Source organism: Pristiophorus japonicus, chromosome 10, assembly GCF_044704955.1.
Source record: "Pristiophorus japonicus isolate sPriJap1 chromosome 10, sPriJap1.hap1, whole genome shotgun sequence".
NCBI classification, from domain to species: Eukaryota; Metazoa; Chordata; class Chondrichthyes; family Pristiophoridae; genus Pristiophorus; species Pristiophorus japonicus.
In genome coordinates, this window is record NC_091986.1 from 32,193,552 (window position 1) to 32,216,373 (window position 22,822).

The 22,822-nt window shown below is 42.4% G+C and overlaps 1 protein-coding gene across 1 annotated transcript in view; it reads left to right on the forward strand.

The window, feature by feature from the left end:
• Window positions 1-17,497, forward strand: part of LOC139274963 (kelch-like protein 1) — a 334,700-nt gene extending 317,203 nt beyond the window's left edge. The window contains exons 9-10 of the mRNA XM_070891749.1: window positions 1,744-1,915; window positions 17,425-17,497. Of these exons, the coding sequence (XP_070747850.1) occupies window positions 1,744-1,915; window positions 17,425-17,481 (229 nt within the window). The 3' untranslated portion in view covers window positions 17,482-17,497. The remainder of the gene's footprint in view (window positions 1-1,743; window positions 1,916-17,424) is intronic.
• The last annotated feature ends 5,325 nt before the right edge of the window (window positions 17,498-22,822 follow it).

A 22,822-nucleotide genomic window follows, 5' to 3' on the forward strand; every position in this document is an offset into this window, starting at 1 on the left:
AACCACTTATGCCTGTTTTGGCCATTTAAGTAAGTTTAGCCAGCTAAAAGTTACTCCAAACTAACAGGCCAGCATAAGTGGGCACTCTTGTACGTTCAGAAAAACCTTGCGGTGACTTAAGAAATCAGCGCAGCCAGCCAGAGATAGGGGGAGGGAAGGGGCCCTTGCAAAGCACTAAACACCCTCACAGCAACATTAAAGAAGCATAAATACAAGCACTAAACAAAGCAGTACATTTGAACCAAGCACTAAACAAAGCACAAAAAGTAATAAACAATTAATTAACAAATAAAAAATTGAAGGAACCCTGCACCTAAAGCACCAAGACTAAAGTAATAAGCAATCAATCAATCAGTAAATAACAAATAAAAAATAGAAGTCCTACCTTCGGGAACGCAGCGGGCCGCCGATGAAGGAGCCCAGTTGGCCAGGATTAGGGATGGCATGATTCTGGCCCTTTCCACACAGCCTGTAGCGCACACTCACAGATTCGGCCTGCCAGGAGCTACTGCATGGCCCAGTGGACTCTAGCGTGCATGTGCAGAGGTCCCGGCACTGTTTTCAGCGCCGGAATCTGGCTCCGCCCCCAATCCACTGGGCCAAGCTATGCTATCACCGAGGAGAGTGGCCAGAATCGGGAGGAAGATTTTTGGCGCACTTGAAGGCAGACAAAAATGTCGCACCTCGGGTGAGGGCGCCAGAAAAAGGGGTTGGGGAAATTTGAGCCCTGAGAAACTATTTCCGTTAGTGGGGGAGTGCAGAACAAGGGGTCAAAATGTTAAAGTTAGAGCTAGGCCGTTCAGGGATGATGTCAGATTGTACTTCTTCACACAGAGTACTGGAAATCTGGACCACTCTCCCTCTAACAGTTGTTGAGGCTGGGGCTAGCTGAAAATTTCAATAGGTTTTTGTTCGGCAAGGATATTAAGGGTTACGGAACCAAGGCGGGCAGATGAAGTTAAGGTACAGATCAGCCATGATCTAATTAAATGGTGGAACCGGCTCGAAGATCTGGCTGGTCAATTATGTTTCTATAAGTTGGCTCAGTCTTTCTCTGCTGGTTGTAAAAGCACAGACAACACTGTGGCAGAGAGGGACTGAGTGACTGCTGTCTCAGAATGCTGGCACAATTGTCAGTAAGTTGAAGTCTCCACCCATTAGAATATCGGCCACAGAGTGTGCGTGACTGGAGCCTGCCCTAGACTTGTGGGTGGGCAGTACACCTCTCATGATTTAATTCACCCAGGATGGCTATTCATCAATATTGAATGCAAACAGTCTTTATTGGTGGCATGTGATCTTTGTCAATGCATCCTAATATTTCAGAGTAGTGTCCCATTATTCTGAATTTCAGTAATTTACTTAATAAGCATCAACAATGCCGGCATATCTAACTGAGTAGCACTTCAAATCATTATTACGCAAGCCTAAATTAACCCACAAGTTGATTAAAAAGTGTGGTGGACAACCTGACTAGTTTAAAGCTACAGGTTTACTATTAAAGATATCCTGTCTGTACCCTTGGAATTTTACCCTTTCCATGTTGAAACTGGAGAATTAGCAAAATATTATACATTTAAAAAATCCAACGCTGACAACCTAAGTGATACTTTTTTGTCGCAAGCATTCAAATAATAGCTATGTTATTTATTAATAGATAAACTTGTATTGTTATTCACTAATCAATGATATATTAACAAAATGTTTTTCCTTATCATATGTTCCTCCATTTTCATACGTTAGATATGATCCAAAGACTGATACCTGGACAACAATAGCATCAGTGAGTGTCCCCCGAGATGCTGTTGGAGTCTGTCTCCTTGGAGACAAACTGTATGCGGTTGGTGGATATGATGGACATACCTATCTACACACTATGGAATCATATGATCCACAGACCAATGAATGGACACAGGTAATAATTAATGCCGATCTTTTTTTGGATCACTGATCTTTCATAGTCCTTTCGTTTCTTGAAGTACATGTTTTTGAGTCATTGTTAAGCACATGTTTTTCTTCTGTCATTAATTAAAGAGCATTTTCATGGACCAATTAATTCTTTTGTTGATGTAATGATGCTGAAGCACTCAGTGTCACTGATTATTATGAAGTTATTTTAAAATATTGTTGCACTGGTAAGTACTGAATAATTTTCCTAAAATGTATGATAATCAGCATCTGTTTGTATTTTATTTGGAGAAGGTCATTAGTCTTGCTTAATCTTTAAAGACTGACAGTACAAGTAGGTTGACATACAGTTTCTGTTATGCCACAGAGTAATGGTCCGTATTTTCTGGTGCCTATGGGAGCATACATGGTGCATACATGCCCGTAAGGCTCCCTGCAAGTTCCAGGTTGTCGCGTGCGAAGCGCATGTGCATAAGTTCGGAACTTGCATTCTGTCAGATTGCAGCCATCCCCAGGAAATGGGCATCCACGGTCGGAGAGTTGGGCTATTTGCAGAAGAGTGTAAATGAATATAAAAATAATATTTTTTCTATTATTTAAACATTAAAACACCTGTAAAATAAGTCAAGGTTATTTTTAGCCCCTTTGAAACATTTACATTTATTTTTCAAAAAATTAAATTTTTGTTTTAAATGTGTAATTAAATTGTATTTTAGCTCATTTTTAAAGATTTTTTTTTAGTTACTTCATATGTAAATGTGTTTTTTACGTGATGCTCATTCTGTACGGAATCTCCATGAACAAGAATGGGGATCCCCCTTCTATCATTGGTTGGGCTGACCCATGTGATCCCAGGAGCGCTGGCGAACCACCTGCGCCTCTAGGGTACGTGGGCCTTTACGCATGACTATTATCAGAGACCCAGGAGTGTGAGTATCTACTGATCCAGGACCGTCAGGTGGGTGCGTAGATTTTTTGCCATTCAGAGGCATCCGCCCGCGGGAAGCCTCCGACCGCAAATTCAGGCCCAAAGAATGCCAGAATTACAATCAATTTCACATATCTTACAAATAATTTGTTTCAAAAGAAGCCAGTGTTCTAATAATTTTGGATACCATGACAGAAATAATAGATTAAAACAGACATCTTAAAAGACAATGGGGTCAAACTTGCCCCGAGCCCCATTTGGGGGCTGTAACCTTTCCGGGCCCAGGACTTTTACTGCCTGGGCTGAAGTCCCCCCCCCCCCCCCCACCCATCTCAAGGCGTGCAATTGGGCTTTGCACCCTTAAAATGAGGTGCAGCGTACTACCATACCCTACAATGCCCCTCCCCTTCAGTTAAATGGGAGGGCCACTGCATTTCTAAAGGCCTTTTGGTGTCCACCACTGGGAAAAATCTATTGCCACCCGCCTGCGGGCAAAAAGCCCATTGTGTCCGAGGTGTTGGAAGGGCATAAAAAAGGGGCAATTTCAGCACCAATGACTAGGTTCTGAAGAAATACTGATGTTTTCTAATGCTAGTGCAAAGAGGGATAAGTAGAAGGGGCCTCAACTATTTACAATCTATATTAATGACTTGGATGAAGAGACCGAGTGTAATGTAGCAAGTTTGCTGATGATACAAAGATGGGTGGGAAAGCAAGTTGTGAGGGGGACACAAAAAATCTACAAAGGGATATAGACAGGCTAAGTGAGTGGGGAAACATTTGGCAGATGGAGTATAATGTGGAAAAGTGTGAGGTTATCCACTTTGGCAGGAAAAATTAAAAAATATATATTTAAAAGGAGAGAAATTACAAAGTTCTGCAGTACCTGTGAGGGTCTTTGTGCATGAAACACAAAAAGTTAGCATGCAGGTACAGCAAGTAATTAGGAAGGCAAATGGAATGTTGTCCTTTATTGCAAGGGGGATGGAATATAAAAACAGGGAAGTCCTGCTACAGCTGTACAGTGTATTGGTGAGGCCACACCTGGAGTACCAAGTACAGTTTTGGTTTCCTTATTTAAAGGAGGGATATACTTGCATTGGAGGCAGTTCAAAGAAGGTTCACTAGTTTGATTCCTGAGGTGAAGGGGTTGACTTATGAAGAAAGGTTGAGCAGGTTGGGCCTGTACTCATTGGAGTTTAGAAGAATGAGAGGTGATCTTATTGAAACATATAAGATACTGAGGGGGCTTGACAAGGTAGATACAGAGAGGATGTTTCCACTCGCGGGGTGGGGGGGGGTAAATCTCGAGCTAGGAGATGGACAGATTTTTGAGCGATAAGGAAGCGAAGGGTTATGGTGAGCGGGCAGGGAAGTGGAGCTGAACCCAAGATCAGATCAGCCATAATCTTATTAAATGGCGGAGCAGGCTTGAAGGGCCACATGGGCTACTCCTGTTCTTATTTCTTATGTTCTTATTAAATTAAATGAAGAAAACATTATTTGGATTACTGATTTGTATATATATATATATATATATGAAATATGAGTAGTAGCCGGTGATCTGTACTATTAATCACTAATCACTGGCTTTAGTTAGAGGAAGCATAATTAGGTAAATGGGGCAGCGGTGGGGGGGGTGGAGAGCACGAGAGGGTATGTTCATTCAGGGCATAGAACACCAGATTGGAGTCAGCGATAGATTTACCGAATGTTGAACAGATTGGTGCCGCGTAGGATCAACTCCTGCAGTTAAAATTGCCTTCAGTTTGCATAATTACGCTGGGGGAGAGAAAAGATGTTGGCCTCGAAACTTATAAAAATGGATGGAATTCCAGCTAAATTGAATTATTTTCCTTGATCATTACAAACCAACAAATGTTAAAAATAGTTAGAGCAGATTGTAAATGCTTGCGAGTAAGAGTAATGTATGCTTACAGTAAATTGTGGAGATTTTTTGCCACACTTTAGTGACTCGATAATATTAGACAATGAATGCTACAAGTATTTAAGTGCAATACTTAAAAGGCAAATGGCTGGATTTTCGGCTTTTGAGACTTTGGGCCGGTAATGACGGTGATACCTCCTGAAAAAAGCTTGTGCTCTCGTCTGCAAAATTGGGCAAAAAATGAGGTTCCATGGTCGGGGACACAAAATCAGGTGCTACGCAAGGAAGTTTTTGTGTCCCAGCAGAAAATCGCCACGTTAAAACAGTTTTGTCGATTTAAGGGATTTCATTGTTGTTCAGTGCGCTACAATATAACATTGTAGCCTGTACTCATTGGAGTTTAGAAGAATGAGAGGTGATCTTATTGAAACATATAAGATACTGAGGGGGCTTGACAAGGTAGATACAGGGAGGATGTTTCCACTCGCGGGGTGGGGGGGGGGAGGAGTTTTTGTTTCTTTGTTGCTGTAAAATTTATGATTCATCCTTTTCCATTGGTGTCTTCTGTATCATTCCAACTTTCACTGGAGATATGGGGGCACATAGCGTGTCCAGTATTAGCTCCATCCCTCAGTTTCCTCTAAGAGAACTGGTCCATTATGAGCTGGCGACATTTGACTCTTGGTCTGGCAGCACCTCCATGCTGCCTCCCCCGTGGAGGGAGTGGCTATCCAATCGGGGCTTCGCCATGCTCCTCTTTGTCGTCCTCCTCCTCCTGAGGTGGGCCTGCAATCCCCACTGGAAATTCCGGGCCCCTCATGATGGCCAAGTTGTGCAACATGCAGCACATCACGATGAATTTGCTGTGGGGAGTATTGAAGGCAGCCTCCAGAGAAGTCCAGGCATCGATCTGCCTGTAGAAGATGACATATCTCTCTCAGCACTTCCTTTTGGAAGTGCAACCTACTCACACACTGCTCATCAGAGAACTGGAGGTATGAGCGTTGGTGCCTGTAAACCCATGGGTGGGGGGCAGGGTAAGCCCTCCTCCCCAGACGTCTTCGGCCTCTTCATGGCCCGACATGGCTAAGAGCCCTTGTATCCTGATGCTACCTTGCAGTAGCATGGATGATGATATGCTGACAAACTAGTAATGCCCCCATTAAATTCTTTCAGTGAAGATGTAAGGACACTGTAATGGCAGATAAAACTGCCGTTTTCAAGTCGGAGCTTCATGCAGCGTGCTGTGTACAACCGTTGCAGTCAATATGCCCTGTGATACACGATCCTCCTCCCTCCTTTTAAACATGCCACCAATACCATCTGCTGCACTCTGGGAATGCCTGATTTTTCAGGCATTTCCTAGGGCGGGCGTATAATGAGACGTCGGGGCCTAATCTTGCATCCGGAGCACTAGCGGAGTGTTGCACGACGATTGATGTCATGATCTCAGTGAAACTACAGAGTGGAGCGGTAAGTTTTTGTGCTACTACAAACCATGATCCAAATTTGTTGACCAGGCAGTAAAATCTGGATGCCCACCGTAACATCTACAAAACACCCTTTACCGCCCCTCTGGGTGCTAACTGAAGCGCAAATGAGCCGAAAATCAAGGCCAAAATACATCATTTTATGTCAATATTTTGGATAAAATTAAATAGTTTGTGAAAACCCCAAAAGAATGATGCTGTAACAAATTAAACATGTCATTTTATTATTGGTTTAGTGTTGAAAAAAATCCTTCACCTTGAAAGAGCAAATGTGAGAGAAATGTAATTGGTCACCTCCATAGAGATCACTTTCCTTTAAAAAGTATTTGCCTGCTTACAGTTACATAACTACTACAACATAACCCCGATTGGAAGTTGATTTGATTATGGTCAGTTTTATTGTGGAATCAGAATCTACATGATTATTTTTAAAAATTACATCTTGGGATATGGATATTGCTGGCAAGGTTGGCATTTATTGCACATGCCTAGATTCCCTTGAGAAGGTAGTGGTGAGCTTCATTCTTCACTCACTGCAGGCCTTGTGATGAAGGTACTCCCACAGTGCTGTTAGGGAGGGAGTTCCAGGATGTTGACCCAGCGACAAGTGAAGGAACGGTGATATATGTCCAATTCAGGATGATGTGTGATGTCAAGTGAGGTGGTGGCATTCCCATTCATCTGTTGCCTTTGCCTCTCTAGGTGGTAGATGTCGTGGGTTTGGGAGGGTGCTGTCGAAGAAGCCTTGGTGAGTTCTAATTGGTTTGAAACTGATTGTAAAAGGTAGGGGAGAGGTCAATGCTTCAATGAGTTAGATTTTGGTCTTTCATTTCTGGGACCAATTGGAGAAAAGTCTTTTGGTCTGCAGAGGAGCCATGCATTGGAATAATTTTAAGTGAGTTTATAATGGGCACATGCCTAGTTTTGAAACAGAAAGCCCTAATTCAGTCATGGCCACTCAATAATTTTGGCAATTCACATTAATAAAAACATACTTTATGCACATGCTGGCACAGACTGGAAATATTTTAATTCGGGCAGCCCAAGGTTCTGTGCCACAGGTAAATAAGTTGACTGCAAATTCCCTGCCAAACACCTTTGTAGGACCACCACAAGAACTGCTGCAGTTCAATGAGAAGGCTCACCACTTCATTCTCGGAGCAACTAGAGACAATGTCGCCCACACCTTATGCACAAATTTAAAAAAATTCAGTCCTATAATGGTAAGTACTGCAGGGAATAGAATACGGCCAGGGTGATCTTCTGGACCAGTTTCGATCGCCTGGATGGGTCGGAGAGGAATTTTCCCGGATTTTTTCTCCCTAAATTGACCTGGGTTTTTATCTGGTTTTTGCCTCTCCCAGGATATCACATGACTCCGGTTGGGGTGGAATGTAGAGTGTTTCAGTATAAGGGGTGTCGCAGTTGTGGTGAGGCGGATTGGTTGGGCTGGGTGCTCTTTGCCTTTCCGTCATTGTTTGTAGGTTTATATGTAACCTTTAGGGCTGCTCACCAAGGGCCGTGTGTTCCTTTGTCAGCTGGCGCAGACACGATGGGCCGGAATGGCCTCCTTCTGCGCTGTAAATTTCTATGTTTCTGTGCTACAATATCTTTTCCCTTTTATCTTCTGATTATGCTGCTGCCTGAGACATTGGGTAGTTGGATAATATCATGGGTACTAATTAAATTACATTTGGAGAATTTCACACTAACATTTTGCTTCTTTGTGAAATATAAGAACAAAATAGAGTTTCTCGGCAATATATTGCCGAGACTCCCTGTGATCATTTCCAATATTGACATGGTTTGCCTCATGTATTCCTTTCCAGAATGTACTTTAAATAAATGTTTAGTTTTATATTTAAAGCCATCTCTCTCAATTAGTCCTAATCAAAAAAAATAGGTCATTTGTTCCATTTTAGTTGAAGTCAATTATTGAGTCAAGGATAATGAGGTCATTACTTTTTTTTTTTTTTTTTTTACACCAGACATTTACAAGGCCCTTTTTTCCTTTTTTTTTTTTTTTTTTTGGTTTTTTTGGGCACTAAAATCACAATTTCTCCGGTGCCCCCTATAAAAGGGAAGGGGACACTAAAAGCACCGGCAATTAAAACAAATTAAACTTTAAAACGTAAAATCAAATTAAAATTTGGTTGCCGGGCGTGATGATGCACTCCAGTCCCTCCGGTGCCTCATTACTTTATGGACACATATTCACAGGTGCTGTTTTAATCCCAGTGTATTTAAATCACTGCTGAGGCACTCCTTAATGAGCTAATCTGATAAATTAGCTTGTTTTGTTTTTATATCTGAGAAGGATACTTAATTACCTATTGCTATTTATTTGCATGCTGCCACTTTCAATGATTAAATGCTCCAAATCAGACCCTCCGCCAACCCCAGTCCGGTGGAAGTTGGCAATCCTAAATGGGCACAGCACAAAATTGTCCCTTAATTCACTGCTAATTGGCAAGCTCACTGAACAATAGAATGCCTGGTGCTGGTGTGAGAAATGTCACGTTGGTGCAGCAAGGGTTGCTGTTCTGGATTTGTGCCTGGAACGTATTGTTGCAGGGTAAAGCAAACTTTACTCTGCATCTAATCATTCTGTATCGACCTGGGAGTGCTTGATATCTCAGCACTAAAATCCGTCGCCCTGATCAGCAAAAAATTCAGTGCAAAAAAGTGGCAGCATGAGGTGCTTCATAGTAAATGAAGAGTGGAACCATTTTGACATTTACGTTGTACCGTTTAATTTTGAAACAACTGAATTTTTAGACCAATACCGACTTTGGAAGGTGCTACGTAAATAAGAAAATGAGGTACAGATTGGAAGTTACTAAAGTTCCAGCTTGGATTTATGTATCCAAATACAGGAATGGTTCATGATAACATAAGCTTGCTGCCCATGAGTGACCAGCAAATTAGTTAAGTGCCTAACTATTTTAAGGTCTGTAACTAGCACCTGCTGTTGGAAGCTGCCCTAATTATAGGGCATGTTAGGGAGGGGAAATATTTATTTACTTAAAATAGCAAACCCGAGAATTTTCTTAAGATTACCTTGGTAAATTGATTCAAAGGTAACTGAAGAATATGAATGTGTCTTCAATCTAGCGATAAATCTAAAAAGCAATCTGAAGGTAGCATTATTTTCATCATCAATTCACCTTTTTCCACAAGGAAACATAAGTAACTCTCTTAAGACAAAACAAAAGATCTCCTGGCTTGGTTTCAATCACCTGAGGAGGTTGGAGAGGAATTTTCCAAATATTATTTTCCATTAGTGGTCCTTTTTTCTTCTAGTTTTTTACCTCTTCCAGGCTATTACATAGCTGTTAGAGAGGGGCAGGAAGTGTCTGGTCATGATGCTCAAGGTATCATGAGGGCAGGGCTAGCTTAATGGACAAGCTGTCCTTTTCCTGCCTGTAGCTTTTGTACATTCATATGTCCGTATGAATACAATATGTGATCTTATCCATTTGAAAAAGGCAAAATAAGTGAAGTGCACTCCAACTGACGTGACCTGAACCCACCGGTATTTCTGGGTTGAGGTAAACTTAATGGGCCCAACTTCCCTTGGGTGGGGGCCTGCACCCTGGTCGGGACCTGTGCCCAGAAGTGGTGGTGGAAATCTCTGTCTAAGAGCCCTATAGCAATGCTAATGGCCAGCATCTATGGAGCCTTCTGGCTACTGTCCTGCAGCAGATCCGTAGCCTCGAAGATCTTCTCAGGTATCTGGGGGTTAAAAAAAAAGGTTCTTACATTGTTGGGTTCTTTCTACTCTCTGACTCCTAGATCCTCTAAACTGGGCATTCGGTCTTCTAATATATATAGCTCCACCTGTGGACTCCTGTGGCACTGCAGCCAGTGCTGTTTAAAGAAGGAACAGGTCACCTGACTAGAGTTCCAGAGTATTCTGCCATATTAAGGCTGTGAGTGTGTTTGTGAGTTGTACTGAAGATATAACAATGGCGATGAAGATGGGATAAACAGGAAAAAAAACTGCAACTTTTGTTGGTGGAGGATTCAGCCAACCGACAGAGAGCTTTTGAGAGCTTCTCTGTTTTGATTAGCAGCTACAAATCCAAAGTAAATTACAAGCACTTTTTTTTTGAACTGCAAGAGTCCAGCCGTACCTTTGGGAATAATAGGGCATTTGGGGGAGTCTCAACATGACTGTGAAAGTTTCGGAGCATATGTGGAGCGGCTAGAAATGTTTTTCACCACAAATAATATCATCGAAGTCCCCAATGATGTAAACCATAACCGGATGGTATTGGAAAGACAACAGGTGATTTTCTTAACTGAAGCAGGGCCCAAGGTGTATGAAACCCTGAAAAATTTGCTTGTGCCTGTCAAGCCAAAGGACACAACTCTTAAGCAGATTCAACACCACAGTCCTAAGCCTCTGGAAATTGCTGAAAGTTATCGTTTCGCAATACGAGATCAGTTAACCAAAGAAAATATCAGTGAGTACATTGTAGCATTAAAAAAGCTATCTATTCTCTGTAATTTCATAAACTTTCAGGACCGAGCATTGCGTGACCGCTCTGTTTGTGGGATGAAAAATTATGCGATCAGAAGAGAGTTACTGACTATGCCTAACTTGACTTTTGATTTAGCGTGTCAGACAGCTATGTCAATGAATATGGCCGATCAATATTCCTGAAAATTTCATACTATTTCCAGTCATCAGACAACCGCGGTGAATTGCCTGCAGGTTAAATGTAAAAGGCAGTTGGGCCCCAAGGTCTCAGAAATTGGCAATGGTAGAGCATTAAAGTCCTGCTATCGGTACCTGAGACAACACATTGCTCAAAGTTGTCCATATGTGAAAGCAGAGTGTTTTATCTGCAGGAAAACTGGGCATCTTGTGAAGGCATGCTGACTGAAGGGTAAACCAGTTTTCAAAGCTATAAGTAGAAATACCCAGAGACTACAAAGCATGGAAGAAAAACAACAGGACGAGGAGAGGTTTTAGAGCTACACATCAGCAGGAGCACGAGGTTAACAAACAGCAATTCAAAATGTATCATCATCCACATAGATGTTGCAGGAACCAAGATACCCATGGAAATCGACACTGGTGCATCCATGAGTGTAATACCGGAGTTGCAATGCCTCAACATTTTGCGTGATTTCCCACTGGAGAAATCCAAGATAGAGCTGCGAGGCTACTCGGGAGAGAACATTCCTGTGGTAAGTCGTATCACCGTACCGGTGAAATACAAGGATCAGTTTCAGAGCTTGCATCTCTTAGTAGTGGCAGGCGACAAGCCTGCCTTACTAGGAAGAAATTGGTTGGGATCACTGAAGCTAGATTGGAGTGAGATTTTTCGTGTTGAAACGAGATTTGCAAAGGATGATGTCATCAAGAATTATCCGAAGGTGTGCTGCGAAACAGGCAGTCCGATCCAAGGTTTCAAGGCGAGTGTCAGGGTACAGAAGGACGCTAGATCGGTTTACTGAAAGCCACGTTCTGTACCATATGCACTCATGGAGAAAGTTGAGCAGGAACTCAGAAGACTAGAGCCACAGAACATTATTTCTAAGATAGATCTATGTAATTGGGCTAAACCCATTGTTGTTGTACCAAAGTCCGACGATAAGGTAAGATTGTATGGTGATTATAAAGTAACCATAAACCAGGTTCTAGAGGGTAATCACCCCAATACATTGCCAAATGGAGAAGATTTGTTCACAACACTGACAAGTGGTCAGATCTCAAAATTGAATAATTCCACCACAATTTTGTTCAGAAGAATTTGCACAGTTCATGAGCAAAAATGGTGTGAAACATACTAAGGTTCCACTGTACCACCCTGCTTCAAATGGTGCAGCAAAACACACAGTACAAATTGTAAAACATGCACTCATCAAACAGATGTTGGATCCAAATCCAAAGAAATGACCACAAATTGGCTAATTTTCTAATAATGTTTCGTAATACTCCTCATACAACTACTGGTAGAACACTAGCAGAGTTGTTTCTCAAACGACAGCCACAAACCAGATTCTCATTGTTAAATCCATACTTGGGCACAGTCCATAGAAGAGAAACAATTAAGACAGAAAGAGAATCATGATAGAGGTGGAGTAAAAGAGAGGTGTGAAATTAAATCAGAAGGTGAGAGTGAAGAACCATTACCATAAATGGTTAAAGTGGTTACCAGGAAGAGTGTGAAAATATGTGGTCCTCGCACATATTTGGTCAAGATGTTCGATCATGGACAGGTTAGGTTTGTTCACATTGATCATATTTTATCTACAGATGTGAAAGTAGTTGAAGGTGGGAATGATTCAATTATTTCTGACTCATCAGATAGTTTTGAAAAACCAGTAGAATATGCTACATCCAAAGTACTGGAAACAAATCTAAGAGAAAGTCAGAATTTAAGTCTGAGTCTGAGTCAGGCAAACAAACAGCCTGAAGTTAGAGAGACTTCAAATGGAAATCAGGGGCATCCCTTGGAGGAAAACTTTCCTCAGGATCAGCCTCAAATGAGTTTAAATTCGGCACCATGTTTGGAAGGTTCTGTTCGAGAGCGAATGTATCCTCTTTAAAACAGAAAACAAGTGGTTAAGTTTGATTCATAAATATGGCAAAATAAGTCCATATCTTTTGTTATGTATAACCATGCAAGTTATGTTTGATGATTATTTTGTTACAATTACTTCTTCATTAAGGAGGGAGAAGCATAATATATATATGTAGCTCCACCTCCTGTGGACTCCTGCGGCACTGCAAGCCGTGCTGTTTATAATACAGAGGAATAGGTTACCTGACTAGAGTTCTGGAGTTCTGCCATTTTAAGACTGAGTGTTTTTGAGACTTGTACTGAAGATATAGCAGGTCTAATATATTTTATCTTCTGCACATCTTTTTTGGTTGGCTGCCCTGCACTATGGTAGGAACATGAGGTGGAAGGCACCAATACATTATTCTTGCTTCATTTGAATGAGAATAGATGGCTTGTGACTGCTCCGGACAGAAGCACTCCATTCTTTGCCCCCACCTTCACAGAAGAAAGATTGAGAATCCTAGGGCAATGCAAAGTGGGTGGAGGTTCTGTGTTCAAGGTCTTCTCATGTCTTTTTTCACTGCTTGGCACCCAGGAAATGAGCATTCCCAGGCACATTGCAATGCAAAAATGAGTGAACCTTGGATATCTTGATTAAAGCGAGACAAGTGCGAATTATGCTGAGGAGCAAACTGATATTTTAATTCTACCTCCCTAATTCTAGTAACTAAGGGCCCAAGTTTCAAGCCGCACCTAGAACGGCGCAGTCCAGACCTGGACGCCCGTTTTTCGCACCACAAAGTGCGCCTAAAAAAAACTTCCATATTCTCCAGCTCCCTGCAGGTCGTTTACAGCTCAGTGCAGCGCAGCTGAAAACAGTGCCGGGACCTCTTAGCGCGCATGTGCAGTAGCTCCAGGCGCCCAAAACTGTGGGAGGTGCCCGAAGCACGCAGCCCCTAGCCCTGGCCGAATGGCCTCACTGGGCTGCGTAAATAAGGCTCCGCCCACGGCCAGCTCCTGCTTCCTCCCGACTCCCGCTCCCGGACCGGACCCGACCTGACTCGACTCCCGCTTCCCCCCCGCCCCTGGACCGGACCCGACCCGACCCCCCGGACTGGACCCGACCTGATGACCTTCTCCCCGACCTGACCTCCCACTCCCTCCGTCCCCCCGACCCAAACCGACCTCCCTCCCACCACCCCCCCGGCCCGACCCAATGCCACCTACCTGTAAATCTGATGCTGGGGACGGGCCCTGCCCGATGTCTCGGGCTCAGCCGGGCCCGGCCCGTTCAGCCTCCCTCCCCCTTCTCCTTTCCCCTCCCCCCCCATATCTCCTTTCCCCCCCATATCTCCTTTCCCCCCCATATCTCCTTTCCCCCCCATATCTCCTTTCCCCCCATATCTCCTTTCCCCCCATATCTCCTTTCCCCCCATATCTCCTTTCCCCCCATATCTCCTTTCCCCCCCCATATCTCCTTTCCCCCCCATATCTCCTTTCCCCCCCATATCTCCTTTCCCCCCCATATCTCCTTTCCCCCCCCATATCTCCTTTCCCCCCCATATCTCCTTTCCCCCCCATATCTCCTTTCCCCCCCATATCTCCTTTCCCCCCCATATCTCCTTTCCCCCCCATATCTCCTTTCCCCCCCATATCTCCTTCCCCCTCCCATCTCCTTCCCCCTCATCTCCTTCCTCCCCCCCCATCTCCTTTCCCCCCCTTTTTCTTCCCCACCCCCCTTTTCCTCCTCCCCCTCCCCCTTCACCCCCCTCCCCCTTCTCCTTCTCCCCCCTCCCCCTTCTCCTTCTCCTTCTCCCCCCTCCCCCTTCCCCCTTCTCCTTCTCTCCCTCCCCCCTTCTCCCCATCCCTCCCCCTTCTCCCCATCCCTCCCCCTTCTCCCCCATCCCTCTCCCTTCTCCCCCATCCCTCTCCCTTCTCCCCCATCCCTCCCCCTCCTCCCCCATCCCTCCCCCATCCCTCTCCCTTCTCCCCCATCCCTCCCCCTTCTCCCCCATCCCTCCCCCATCTCTCCCCCCGCCCTCCCTCTACCCCCCTCCTCCCCCTCCCCTCGCTGTCAGAAACACAGACACTGACAGACAGAGAATGAGAGACGCACACAGACAGACAGAGAGATAGAGACACTGACAGAGACACACTGGGGGCTGGGGGGGTGGGGGGCTCCCAGTGCTGCAGTCGGTAAGTAGAAAATGTTTTATTTATTGATTTTAAAAAAACAATTATTTCTTATTAATTTTTTTTGATTGATTTATTGGTTGATTATTGATGTTTTTTCATTTATTATTGATGATGGCTCTTTATTTGTAAAACTGAAGTTTAATGTTTGTAAACTTCCCTTTAAACCCACCCCCCCCCCCCCCACCACCATTCCCAACGCCCGATTTGTAACTTACGCCTGATTTTCTAAAGTGTAGACAAGGTTTTTTCGAGTGTACAAAAATCTTCACTTACTCCATTCTAAGTTAGTTTGGAGTAAGTTTTCACTGACGAAACTTTGAAAACAGGTGTAAGTGGCCGGACATGCCCCCTTTTGGAAAAAAAAATTCTGTTCAAAGTGAAACTGTTCTAACTGACTAGAACTGGAGTAAACTAAATGGCGAGAATTTTGATTTCTAAGATACTCCGTTCTACACCAGTTGCTCCTAAAAATCAGGAGCAAATCATGGTGAAACTTGGGGCCTATATTTTAAATGTGTTTAGGTTACATGGACAGAGATTGTATCAACTTAGAGAGGGACATGCACAGAGAGCTAATGCACTTATTTCCCCTAATGGCATCACTCTTCACCGTTCCCATTTTATTAGCGCCTTGGGAAAAAAAAAGTCCAATAGATTCGTTTTGGAGCAAACCCTTCATCGGCTGCTGTTGTGCGGAGCAGGAAACTATAGACCAGTTAGTCGAAAATCTGTCATTGGGAAAATGATGGATTCCATTATTAAGGAAACCGTAGTGGGACATTTGGAAAAGCATGATTCAATCAAACAGAGTCAGCATGGTTTTATGAAAAGGAAATCATGTTTGACAAATTTGCTGGAGATCTTTGAGGATATAACGAGCAGGGTGGATAAGGGGGAACCAGTCAATGTGATGTATTTAGATTTTCAGAAGGCATTCAATAGTGTAGGTTCTAGCCCATAGACAGGCTAAGTGAGTGGGCAAAAATTTGGCAGATGGAGTATAATGTGGGAAAATGTGAGGTTATCCACTTTAGCAGAAATAATAGAAAAGCAAATTATAATTTAAATGGAGAAAAAATTGCAAAGTGCTGCAGAAAAGAGAGACCTGGGGGTCCTTGTGCATGAAACATAAAAAGTTAGTATGCAGGTACATCAAGTAATCAGGAAGGCAAATGGAATGTTGGCCTTTATTGCAAGGGGGATAGAGTATAAAAGCAGAGAAGTCCTGCTGCAACTGTACAGGGTATTGGTGAGGCCACACCTGGAATACTGCGTACAGTTTTGGTCTCCGTATTTAAGGAAGGATATACTTGCATTGGAGGCTGTTCAGAGAAGGTTCTCTACGTTGATTCTGGAGATGAGGGGGTTGACTTATGAGGATAGGTTAAGTAGGTTGAGCTTATACATATTGGAGGTCAGAAGAATGAGAGGTGATCTTATTGAAACATATGATAATGAGGGGGCTTGAGAAGATAGATGCAGAGAGGATATTTCTACTCATAGGGGAAACTAAAATTAGGGGACATAGTCTCACAATAAGGGGCTGCCCATTTAAAACAGATGAGGAGGAATTGCTTCTCTCAGAGGGATGTAAATCTATAGAATTCTCTGCCACAGAGAGCTGTGGAGGCTGGATCATTAGTATATTTAAGGCGGAGATAGACAGATATTTGAGTGATAAGAGAGTAAAGGGTTATGGGGAGTGGGTAGGGAAGTGGAGCTGAGTCCATGATCAGATCAGCCATGATCTTATTAAATGGCGAAGCAGGCTCGGGGGCCAAATGGCCTACTCCTGCTCCTATTTCTTATGTCCTTATGTTCTTATGTTATCAATTGCACAAATACTACCGTCAGTAATATTTTGATCTGTGTTTTTAAAATGTTGGTATTTGAATGCTTAACCTGTTCATGTGAATTAACATGTCTCCAGATATATTGAAATTCCTTTGTCCACTATTTTAACAGAAGCACTAACACATTTAAAATAAATAAGGCAATGCCGCTGTTTAAATAGCAGGCACAAGAAATTCATGCAATCATGACAATCATTGTATGCTGATATTTGAAAAGTCCAATTTCAAGACCCTAGTTCCCTCAAAAGATAACATTCTCAAAATCACTCTGGTAATATTGGAGGATGTATGCATAACATCTATCTATGACAGTTCTCTATTTGTTATTTTAATGCAGGCTTTACACTTTTTTAATTAAATGTATTAAAATAGTGGACAGAGGCATGTCATATAAAAGGAGTTAAGTATCTGCTGATAGTGTCAACATTAATTACCAACCTACTATCATTGTTTTATTTACAACTAGCAGCTGCTAAATATCGACTAATATGTTTGCTATGTATTTTCAGATCTATTCTTTAATTCAGCAATATTTGGGCAGGGTATGTTGATTTTGGACTCAGGAAAGCAGCAAAGTATAAACGATGTTTCCAGTCTTAAAGTCTTGTGAATGTACTGACCTTTGGTTCTCCTCCAACAGGCAGCATCCCTGAACATCGGGAGGGCCGGGGCCTGTGTTGTAGTTGTCAAGATGTGAAGCGGCAGTCATTGCGTGAAGCATTCCCTTCTATTGCTTTGAACTGGTTTTTGTAACATGCTTTCACATCACAGATTCTCACTAGCAATCAATGGAGCCTGTATGCAGGTGTCAACTGCACACCTGTTCACTACAAATAAGTATCTTTGAAGGATCAGCATGACAACTAAAACAATCGAGGGATGTTAGAAAGTATCCGAAATAGCCGATGATCATCCTAAATCCTCTACAACAATCTGAGCGATCAGCACAAAACCAAACTGTGAAGAAATTCAAGACCAATCTTTAAAAAAAAAAAAAATTATTGGCAGCATTGATACTGTTTAAATTAAGAGTTTGGGATTGCTATATCCTACAATGCATCTGTAAATCACTTTAAGCACTGAATAAGAAAACGGCCTGATCAGTATTTGAATTTAATGGATTTGGCTCACCAGAGAGAAAACAAAATGTATGGAATTTGGACAGGGAATGGTTTCCTCTCCTTATGAAAAATGTACTTGTATGACGAACTGTCTAGTAAACATTCCAAATGAGACTTCTGTAACCAAAAATGCTGACAGCACACACATGATAACTTTCAGCAAGTCTCTCTATGATTGCTCTGTATAGATATATTGAATCAGCAATTTTAGAAGACAGAAGACTGAGGTCTTGAGTGTTTTTGGTACTAATATGCCATGCCATATCCCCCAGATGTGCAGTCATTATGTCTACCATTAAGTATAGCAAGGTGTACAATATTAAACTATCAACTTACGAGAAACTCATGATGGTGGCATATTTCCTTTTATTTCATTCTTTCTTCATCAACTCATCATTTTTGTTTTACACAGGATAACTTCCTGAAAAGCCATCTCAAAGTGACCACAGTAATTATTTGGTAATCAGACTGTTCTATGTTTCATTTCCTACACTTGAGATCTTTGGTAAAGTTGTGATTACTTTTGAAATCTTTGTTCTTATTCTTTGTTATTATTATAATGCTTGCTTTTATGCTGCACCTCATCGAATCCATAACTTTGCACAATTAATTACTTTTGAGACACTGATTATTATACAGGCAAATAGAATTGTATCAGCCGTGGCTCAATGGGTAGCTTCCTCGCCTCTGTGTCAGAAGGTTGTGGGTTCAAGTCCCAGTCCAGAGACTTGAGCACATAAATCTAGGCTGACACTCCAGTGCAGTGCTGAGAGAGTGCTGCATCGTTGGTGTCGTTTGGATGAGATGTTAACTCTGTCTGCCCTCTCAGATGGATGTAAAAGATCCAATGGCACTATGTTGAAGAAGAGCAAGGTGGGGTTCTCCCCGGTGTCCTGGCCAATATTTATCCCTCAACCAACAACACTGAGATTATCTCATTATTGATTTTGCGATCTTGCTGTGTGAAAACTGGCTGCCACATTTCCTACATTACAAAATGATTACACTTCTAAAGTTCCTAATTGGCTGCAAAGCGTTTTGAGACGTCCTGAGGTCGTGAAAGGTGCTATATGAAAGCTACTTTCTTTAGCAAATAGCAACGAGATGAATGACCACATGATTTTTTTTTTGGAGGCATTGGTTGAAGAGACATACAGGTCCTCAGTTTAATGTCTATCAGCATAGCACTCCTGCAGTATTACAACTTAAGTGTGAGCTCAAACCCCCTGGTATGGGGCTTGAACCCACAAATTCTGACCCAGTAGTAGGATTCCACCTAATGAGTCAAGTTGACATACCAATCATTGATGATCAAACCCAACAAGTGCTATTCGGAGCTAAAAGTCAACAAAATGCATTTAGATTGACATCAGAGCAAATTATTTGTACATAATTGAATAATGATAAAGGATCACAGATATATTTTAGACTTTAGTCAGTAACTAACTCAAAAATAACTAGATTATTATTTGTGGGCCAGAGAGAAAAGCTCAGCTTATGCTCATCCATATAATTCATTCTGCAAATCAATTGGCTCATTGTACTTAAGTTTCTCATTGTCACTTATGATAATTCAGGACTGCTGGCTGACACTTCAGTGCAGTGCACGCGTGAATCTCTCAGATATTGTTCCTGGAGTACCTCTGGTCAGACTAGTCATTATTTGCATATCTGAGCATACCATAAGTTCAAAGTGGACCATAGACATCATGTAAATTGAAAGAGAAAAATTTTATGACAACAACAACTTGTATTTATATAGTGCCTTTAACGTCCAAAGGCGCTTGCTTCACAGGAGTATTACGAGACCACAAAAAAATTGACACCAAGCCACATAAGGAGAAATTAGGGCAGGTGACCAAAAGCTTGCTCAGAGGTAGGTTTTAAGGAGCATTTTGAAAGAGGAAAAAGAGGTATGCGGGGGGAGGCGCGGGGAGGAGTTGTGGGACTGGAGGAGATTACAGAGATAGGGAGGGGCAACGCCATGGAGGGATTTAAAAACAAGGATGAGAATTTTTAAATTGAAGTGTTAGCTAGGGGTTATCTAACAATCTGTAATGACATGTTAGTGTGGAATGTGATTTCCATGCTCAGCAGCACTTTAGATCACAGTCTTGCAGTTATCTTGTCATCCATTAGTTAAAAATAGTTAATTTTAAGTCCTTTTTATTTATTTTGTCTTGGTTGTCTTCATAGATGTATTTATTTACTTAATTATATTTATTTAAAATTAATTCATCAACTTTCTGCCCAATGACAGGGCAAATAAGCAAAGAGTCAGTCATTTAGTACTTCCTTGATGATTTAAAAAAAATGACTAACATTATTTAGTTATTGCAATAAATATTCTTCGCTCACCTTTTTGGAAGCTTTCATTGTGTCATAAATGTTTTCCTTTATTCCCTTCCTTCTCTTGATAGATTACAGTCCTACGGTAGCCAACAACTCCACAGTACGTATCTTAAGTAGTCCCTGTTCATAAGTGGGCCTAAATAGTGAGGGTCATCAGACTATTTGACAATGGAAGGCATCACAGAAAGCCTGATCCTATTCTTAACGGACATCCACACATACAGCTTCCAGCAGGACTCCCTGGATAGCGATCAGAAAGGGAAATCCTGTACATCTCTTAAGTAGTCACTCTTCATAGAATCATAAAATCATACACCACAGAAGGAGGCCATTCGGCCCATCGTGCCTGTGCCGGATCTTTGAAAGAGCTGTCCAATCAGTCCCACTCCACGGTTCTTTCTCCATAGCCTTGCAAATATTTCCTTTTCAAATATTTATCCAATTCCCTTTTGAAAGTTATTACTGAATCTGCTTCCATTGCCCTTTCAGGCAGTGCGTTCCAGATCATAACAACTTGCTGTGTAAAAAAAAAAAAATCTAATCTCGCCTCTGTTTCTTTTGCCAACGACCTTAAATCTGTCTCCTCTGGTTACCGACACTCCTGCCAGTGTGAACAGTTTCTCCTTATTTACCCGATCAAAATTCACCATGTGTGATACATCCACATAGGCACAGTTTCCAAGAATTTATGGCTAACCACCAGGAAGGTAAATCTTGACTGATTATTTTTCCCATCCCCAGCCCAAGGTTGCTGACATCAATTTTAGTCCCATCCATCCAGCAGAGAACAGCTGACCCAGCAGATTTAGGGATTGAACTTTGGATTTGTTTGGACTTGGGACCTTGGAACCTGGGACCAGTGTCAGCTGTGGCTCAGTGGGTAGCACCCTTGCTTCTGAGTCAGAAGGTTGTGGGTTCAAGTCCCACACCAGAGACTTGGCCACAAAAATCTAGGCTGCCTCTCCAGTGTAGTGCTGAGGGAGCACTGTCAGAGGTGCCATCTTTCAGATGAGACGTTAAACCGAAGCTGTGTCTGCTTTCTCAAGTGGACGTAAAAGATCCCATGGCACTATTTTGAAGAAGAGTAGGGGAGTTGTCCTCTGTGTTCTGACCAATATTTATCCCTCAATCAACATAACAAAAAAACAGATGATCTGGTCATTATCACATTGCTGTTTGTGGGAGCTTGCTGTGTGCAAATTGGCTGCCATGTTTCCTACATTACAACAGGACTACACACCAATTGTACTCCATTAGCTGCAAAGCACTTTGAGACATCCGGTGGTCGTGAAAGGCGCTATATAAATCCGTCTTTTTTTTTGTCTCTACGCATTACCAAGTGCATTTACCTTCTGGACCATCAAGTGAGTTGTAATTACTATTCCTACACTTCAACTTTACACTTCTTCTGCACTCACTTGCCTGTTTTATACATTATTGCACACAAAGAATTATCTCTTGACAGCATTAATTAGAATTACTTTGCACTTATGGTGGTGACTCCCTGCTTGTGCATGTTTCTTTGAAACCAATAATGTGAAGCTGTGGTTGTGTAAAATCACTTGTGCACTGTGATTGTGTGAGCTCATTTCTACGCTATTTCAGGTGCATTGAGTTGCTGTATGGGACAAACTGATGTGTGTATATAAACTTTGAAAAATCAATGTACAGATGCATTACAAAAAAAAGGGGTCAATGCTAGGTGACACTATTAGAAGACCAAACAAAAACTGCACATGAAGCCATTAATTATCAAGTTTGCCTAAAGGAATGAAGTATACGGTTGTTGTGAAATGATGCACTAAATAGGGAAAAGAATGGAGGAAATGTGCAAATGCTTAGCTGCACCTTTGGGATAGAATGCTCTGTATCAGCTTTATTTGTTTGATAAAACCTTGGAAATGTTTTAGCATTGTCATAAATTTGAAATAGTATGAGCAGTCTGTGAAATATGGCATGAATTACACAAGTAAACTGGCTACACTGCTTTTACTGCCCGACTTTTGTCATGTTATGCTTGTTTTCGAGGTTCACCGTGTTTGGTATTGATTTTAACTGGTAAAATGCAGGCATTAATAACAGAAAATACCACGACGGGGTGGGGCGTTTTCCGCATGGTGACCGCTTAGATATCGGCTTAATCTGGACGAAATCGAATGAAGAAGCACGAAAGGTCGCAGGATTTTAAACGGATTGCGCCCTTACCCACTTTACGACGGGGTATCCGCGATTTTCCCATTCGCCTGAAGCAATCCCCGCCCACTGAACGGGCCACACCTCCAGGTCGGAATGGGGAGTTCAGGTCAATTGCACCCATTCTGGGGGAGGGGGTCGTTCACCTCATTGCGCCCAGGCCACGTGAATCACCTCTACCTGCAGTGACTAGCAATCAGTTGAAGCCTGACCCTGGTCACTTTCTCCTGCTGCTGCTGCAATGACATTAAATTGATCTGCCCTTGCTACAGAAGCCCTGTGACCATCCGTCAATTGAAGCCACACAGGTATGTGCTGCTCTGCTACAGTAATTAGTTCATTGAAGGCAGCAGTCATCAGCAGTCAATTCAA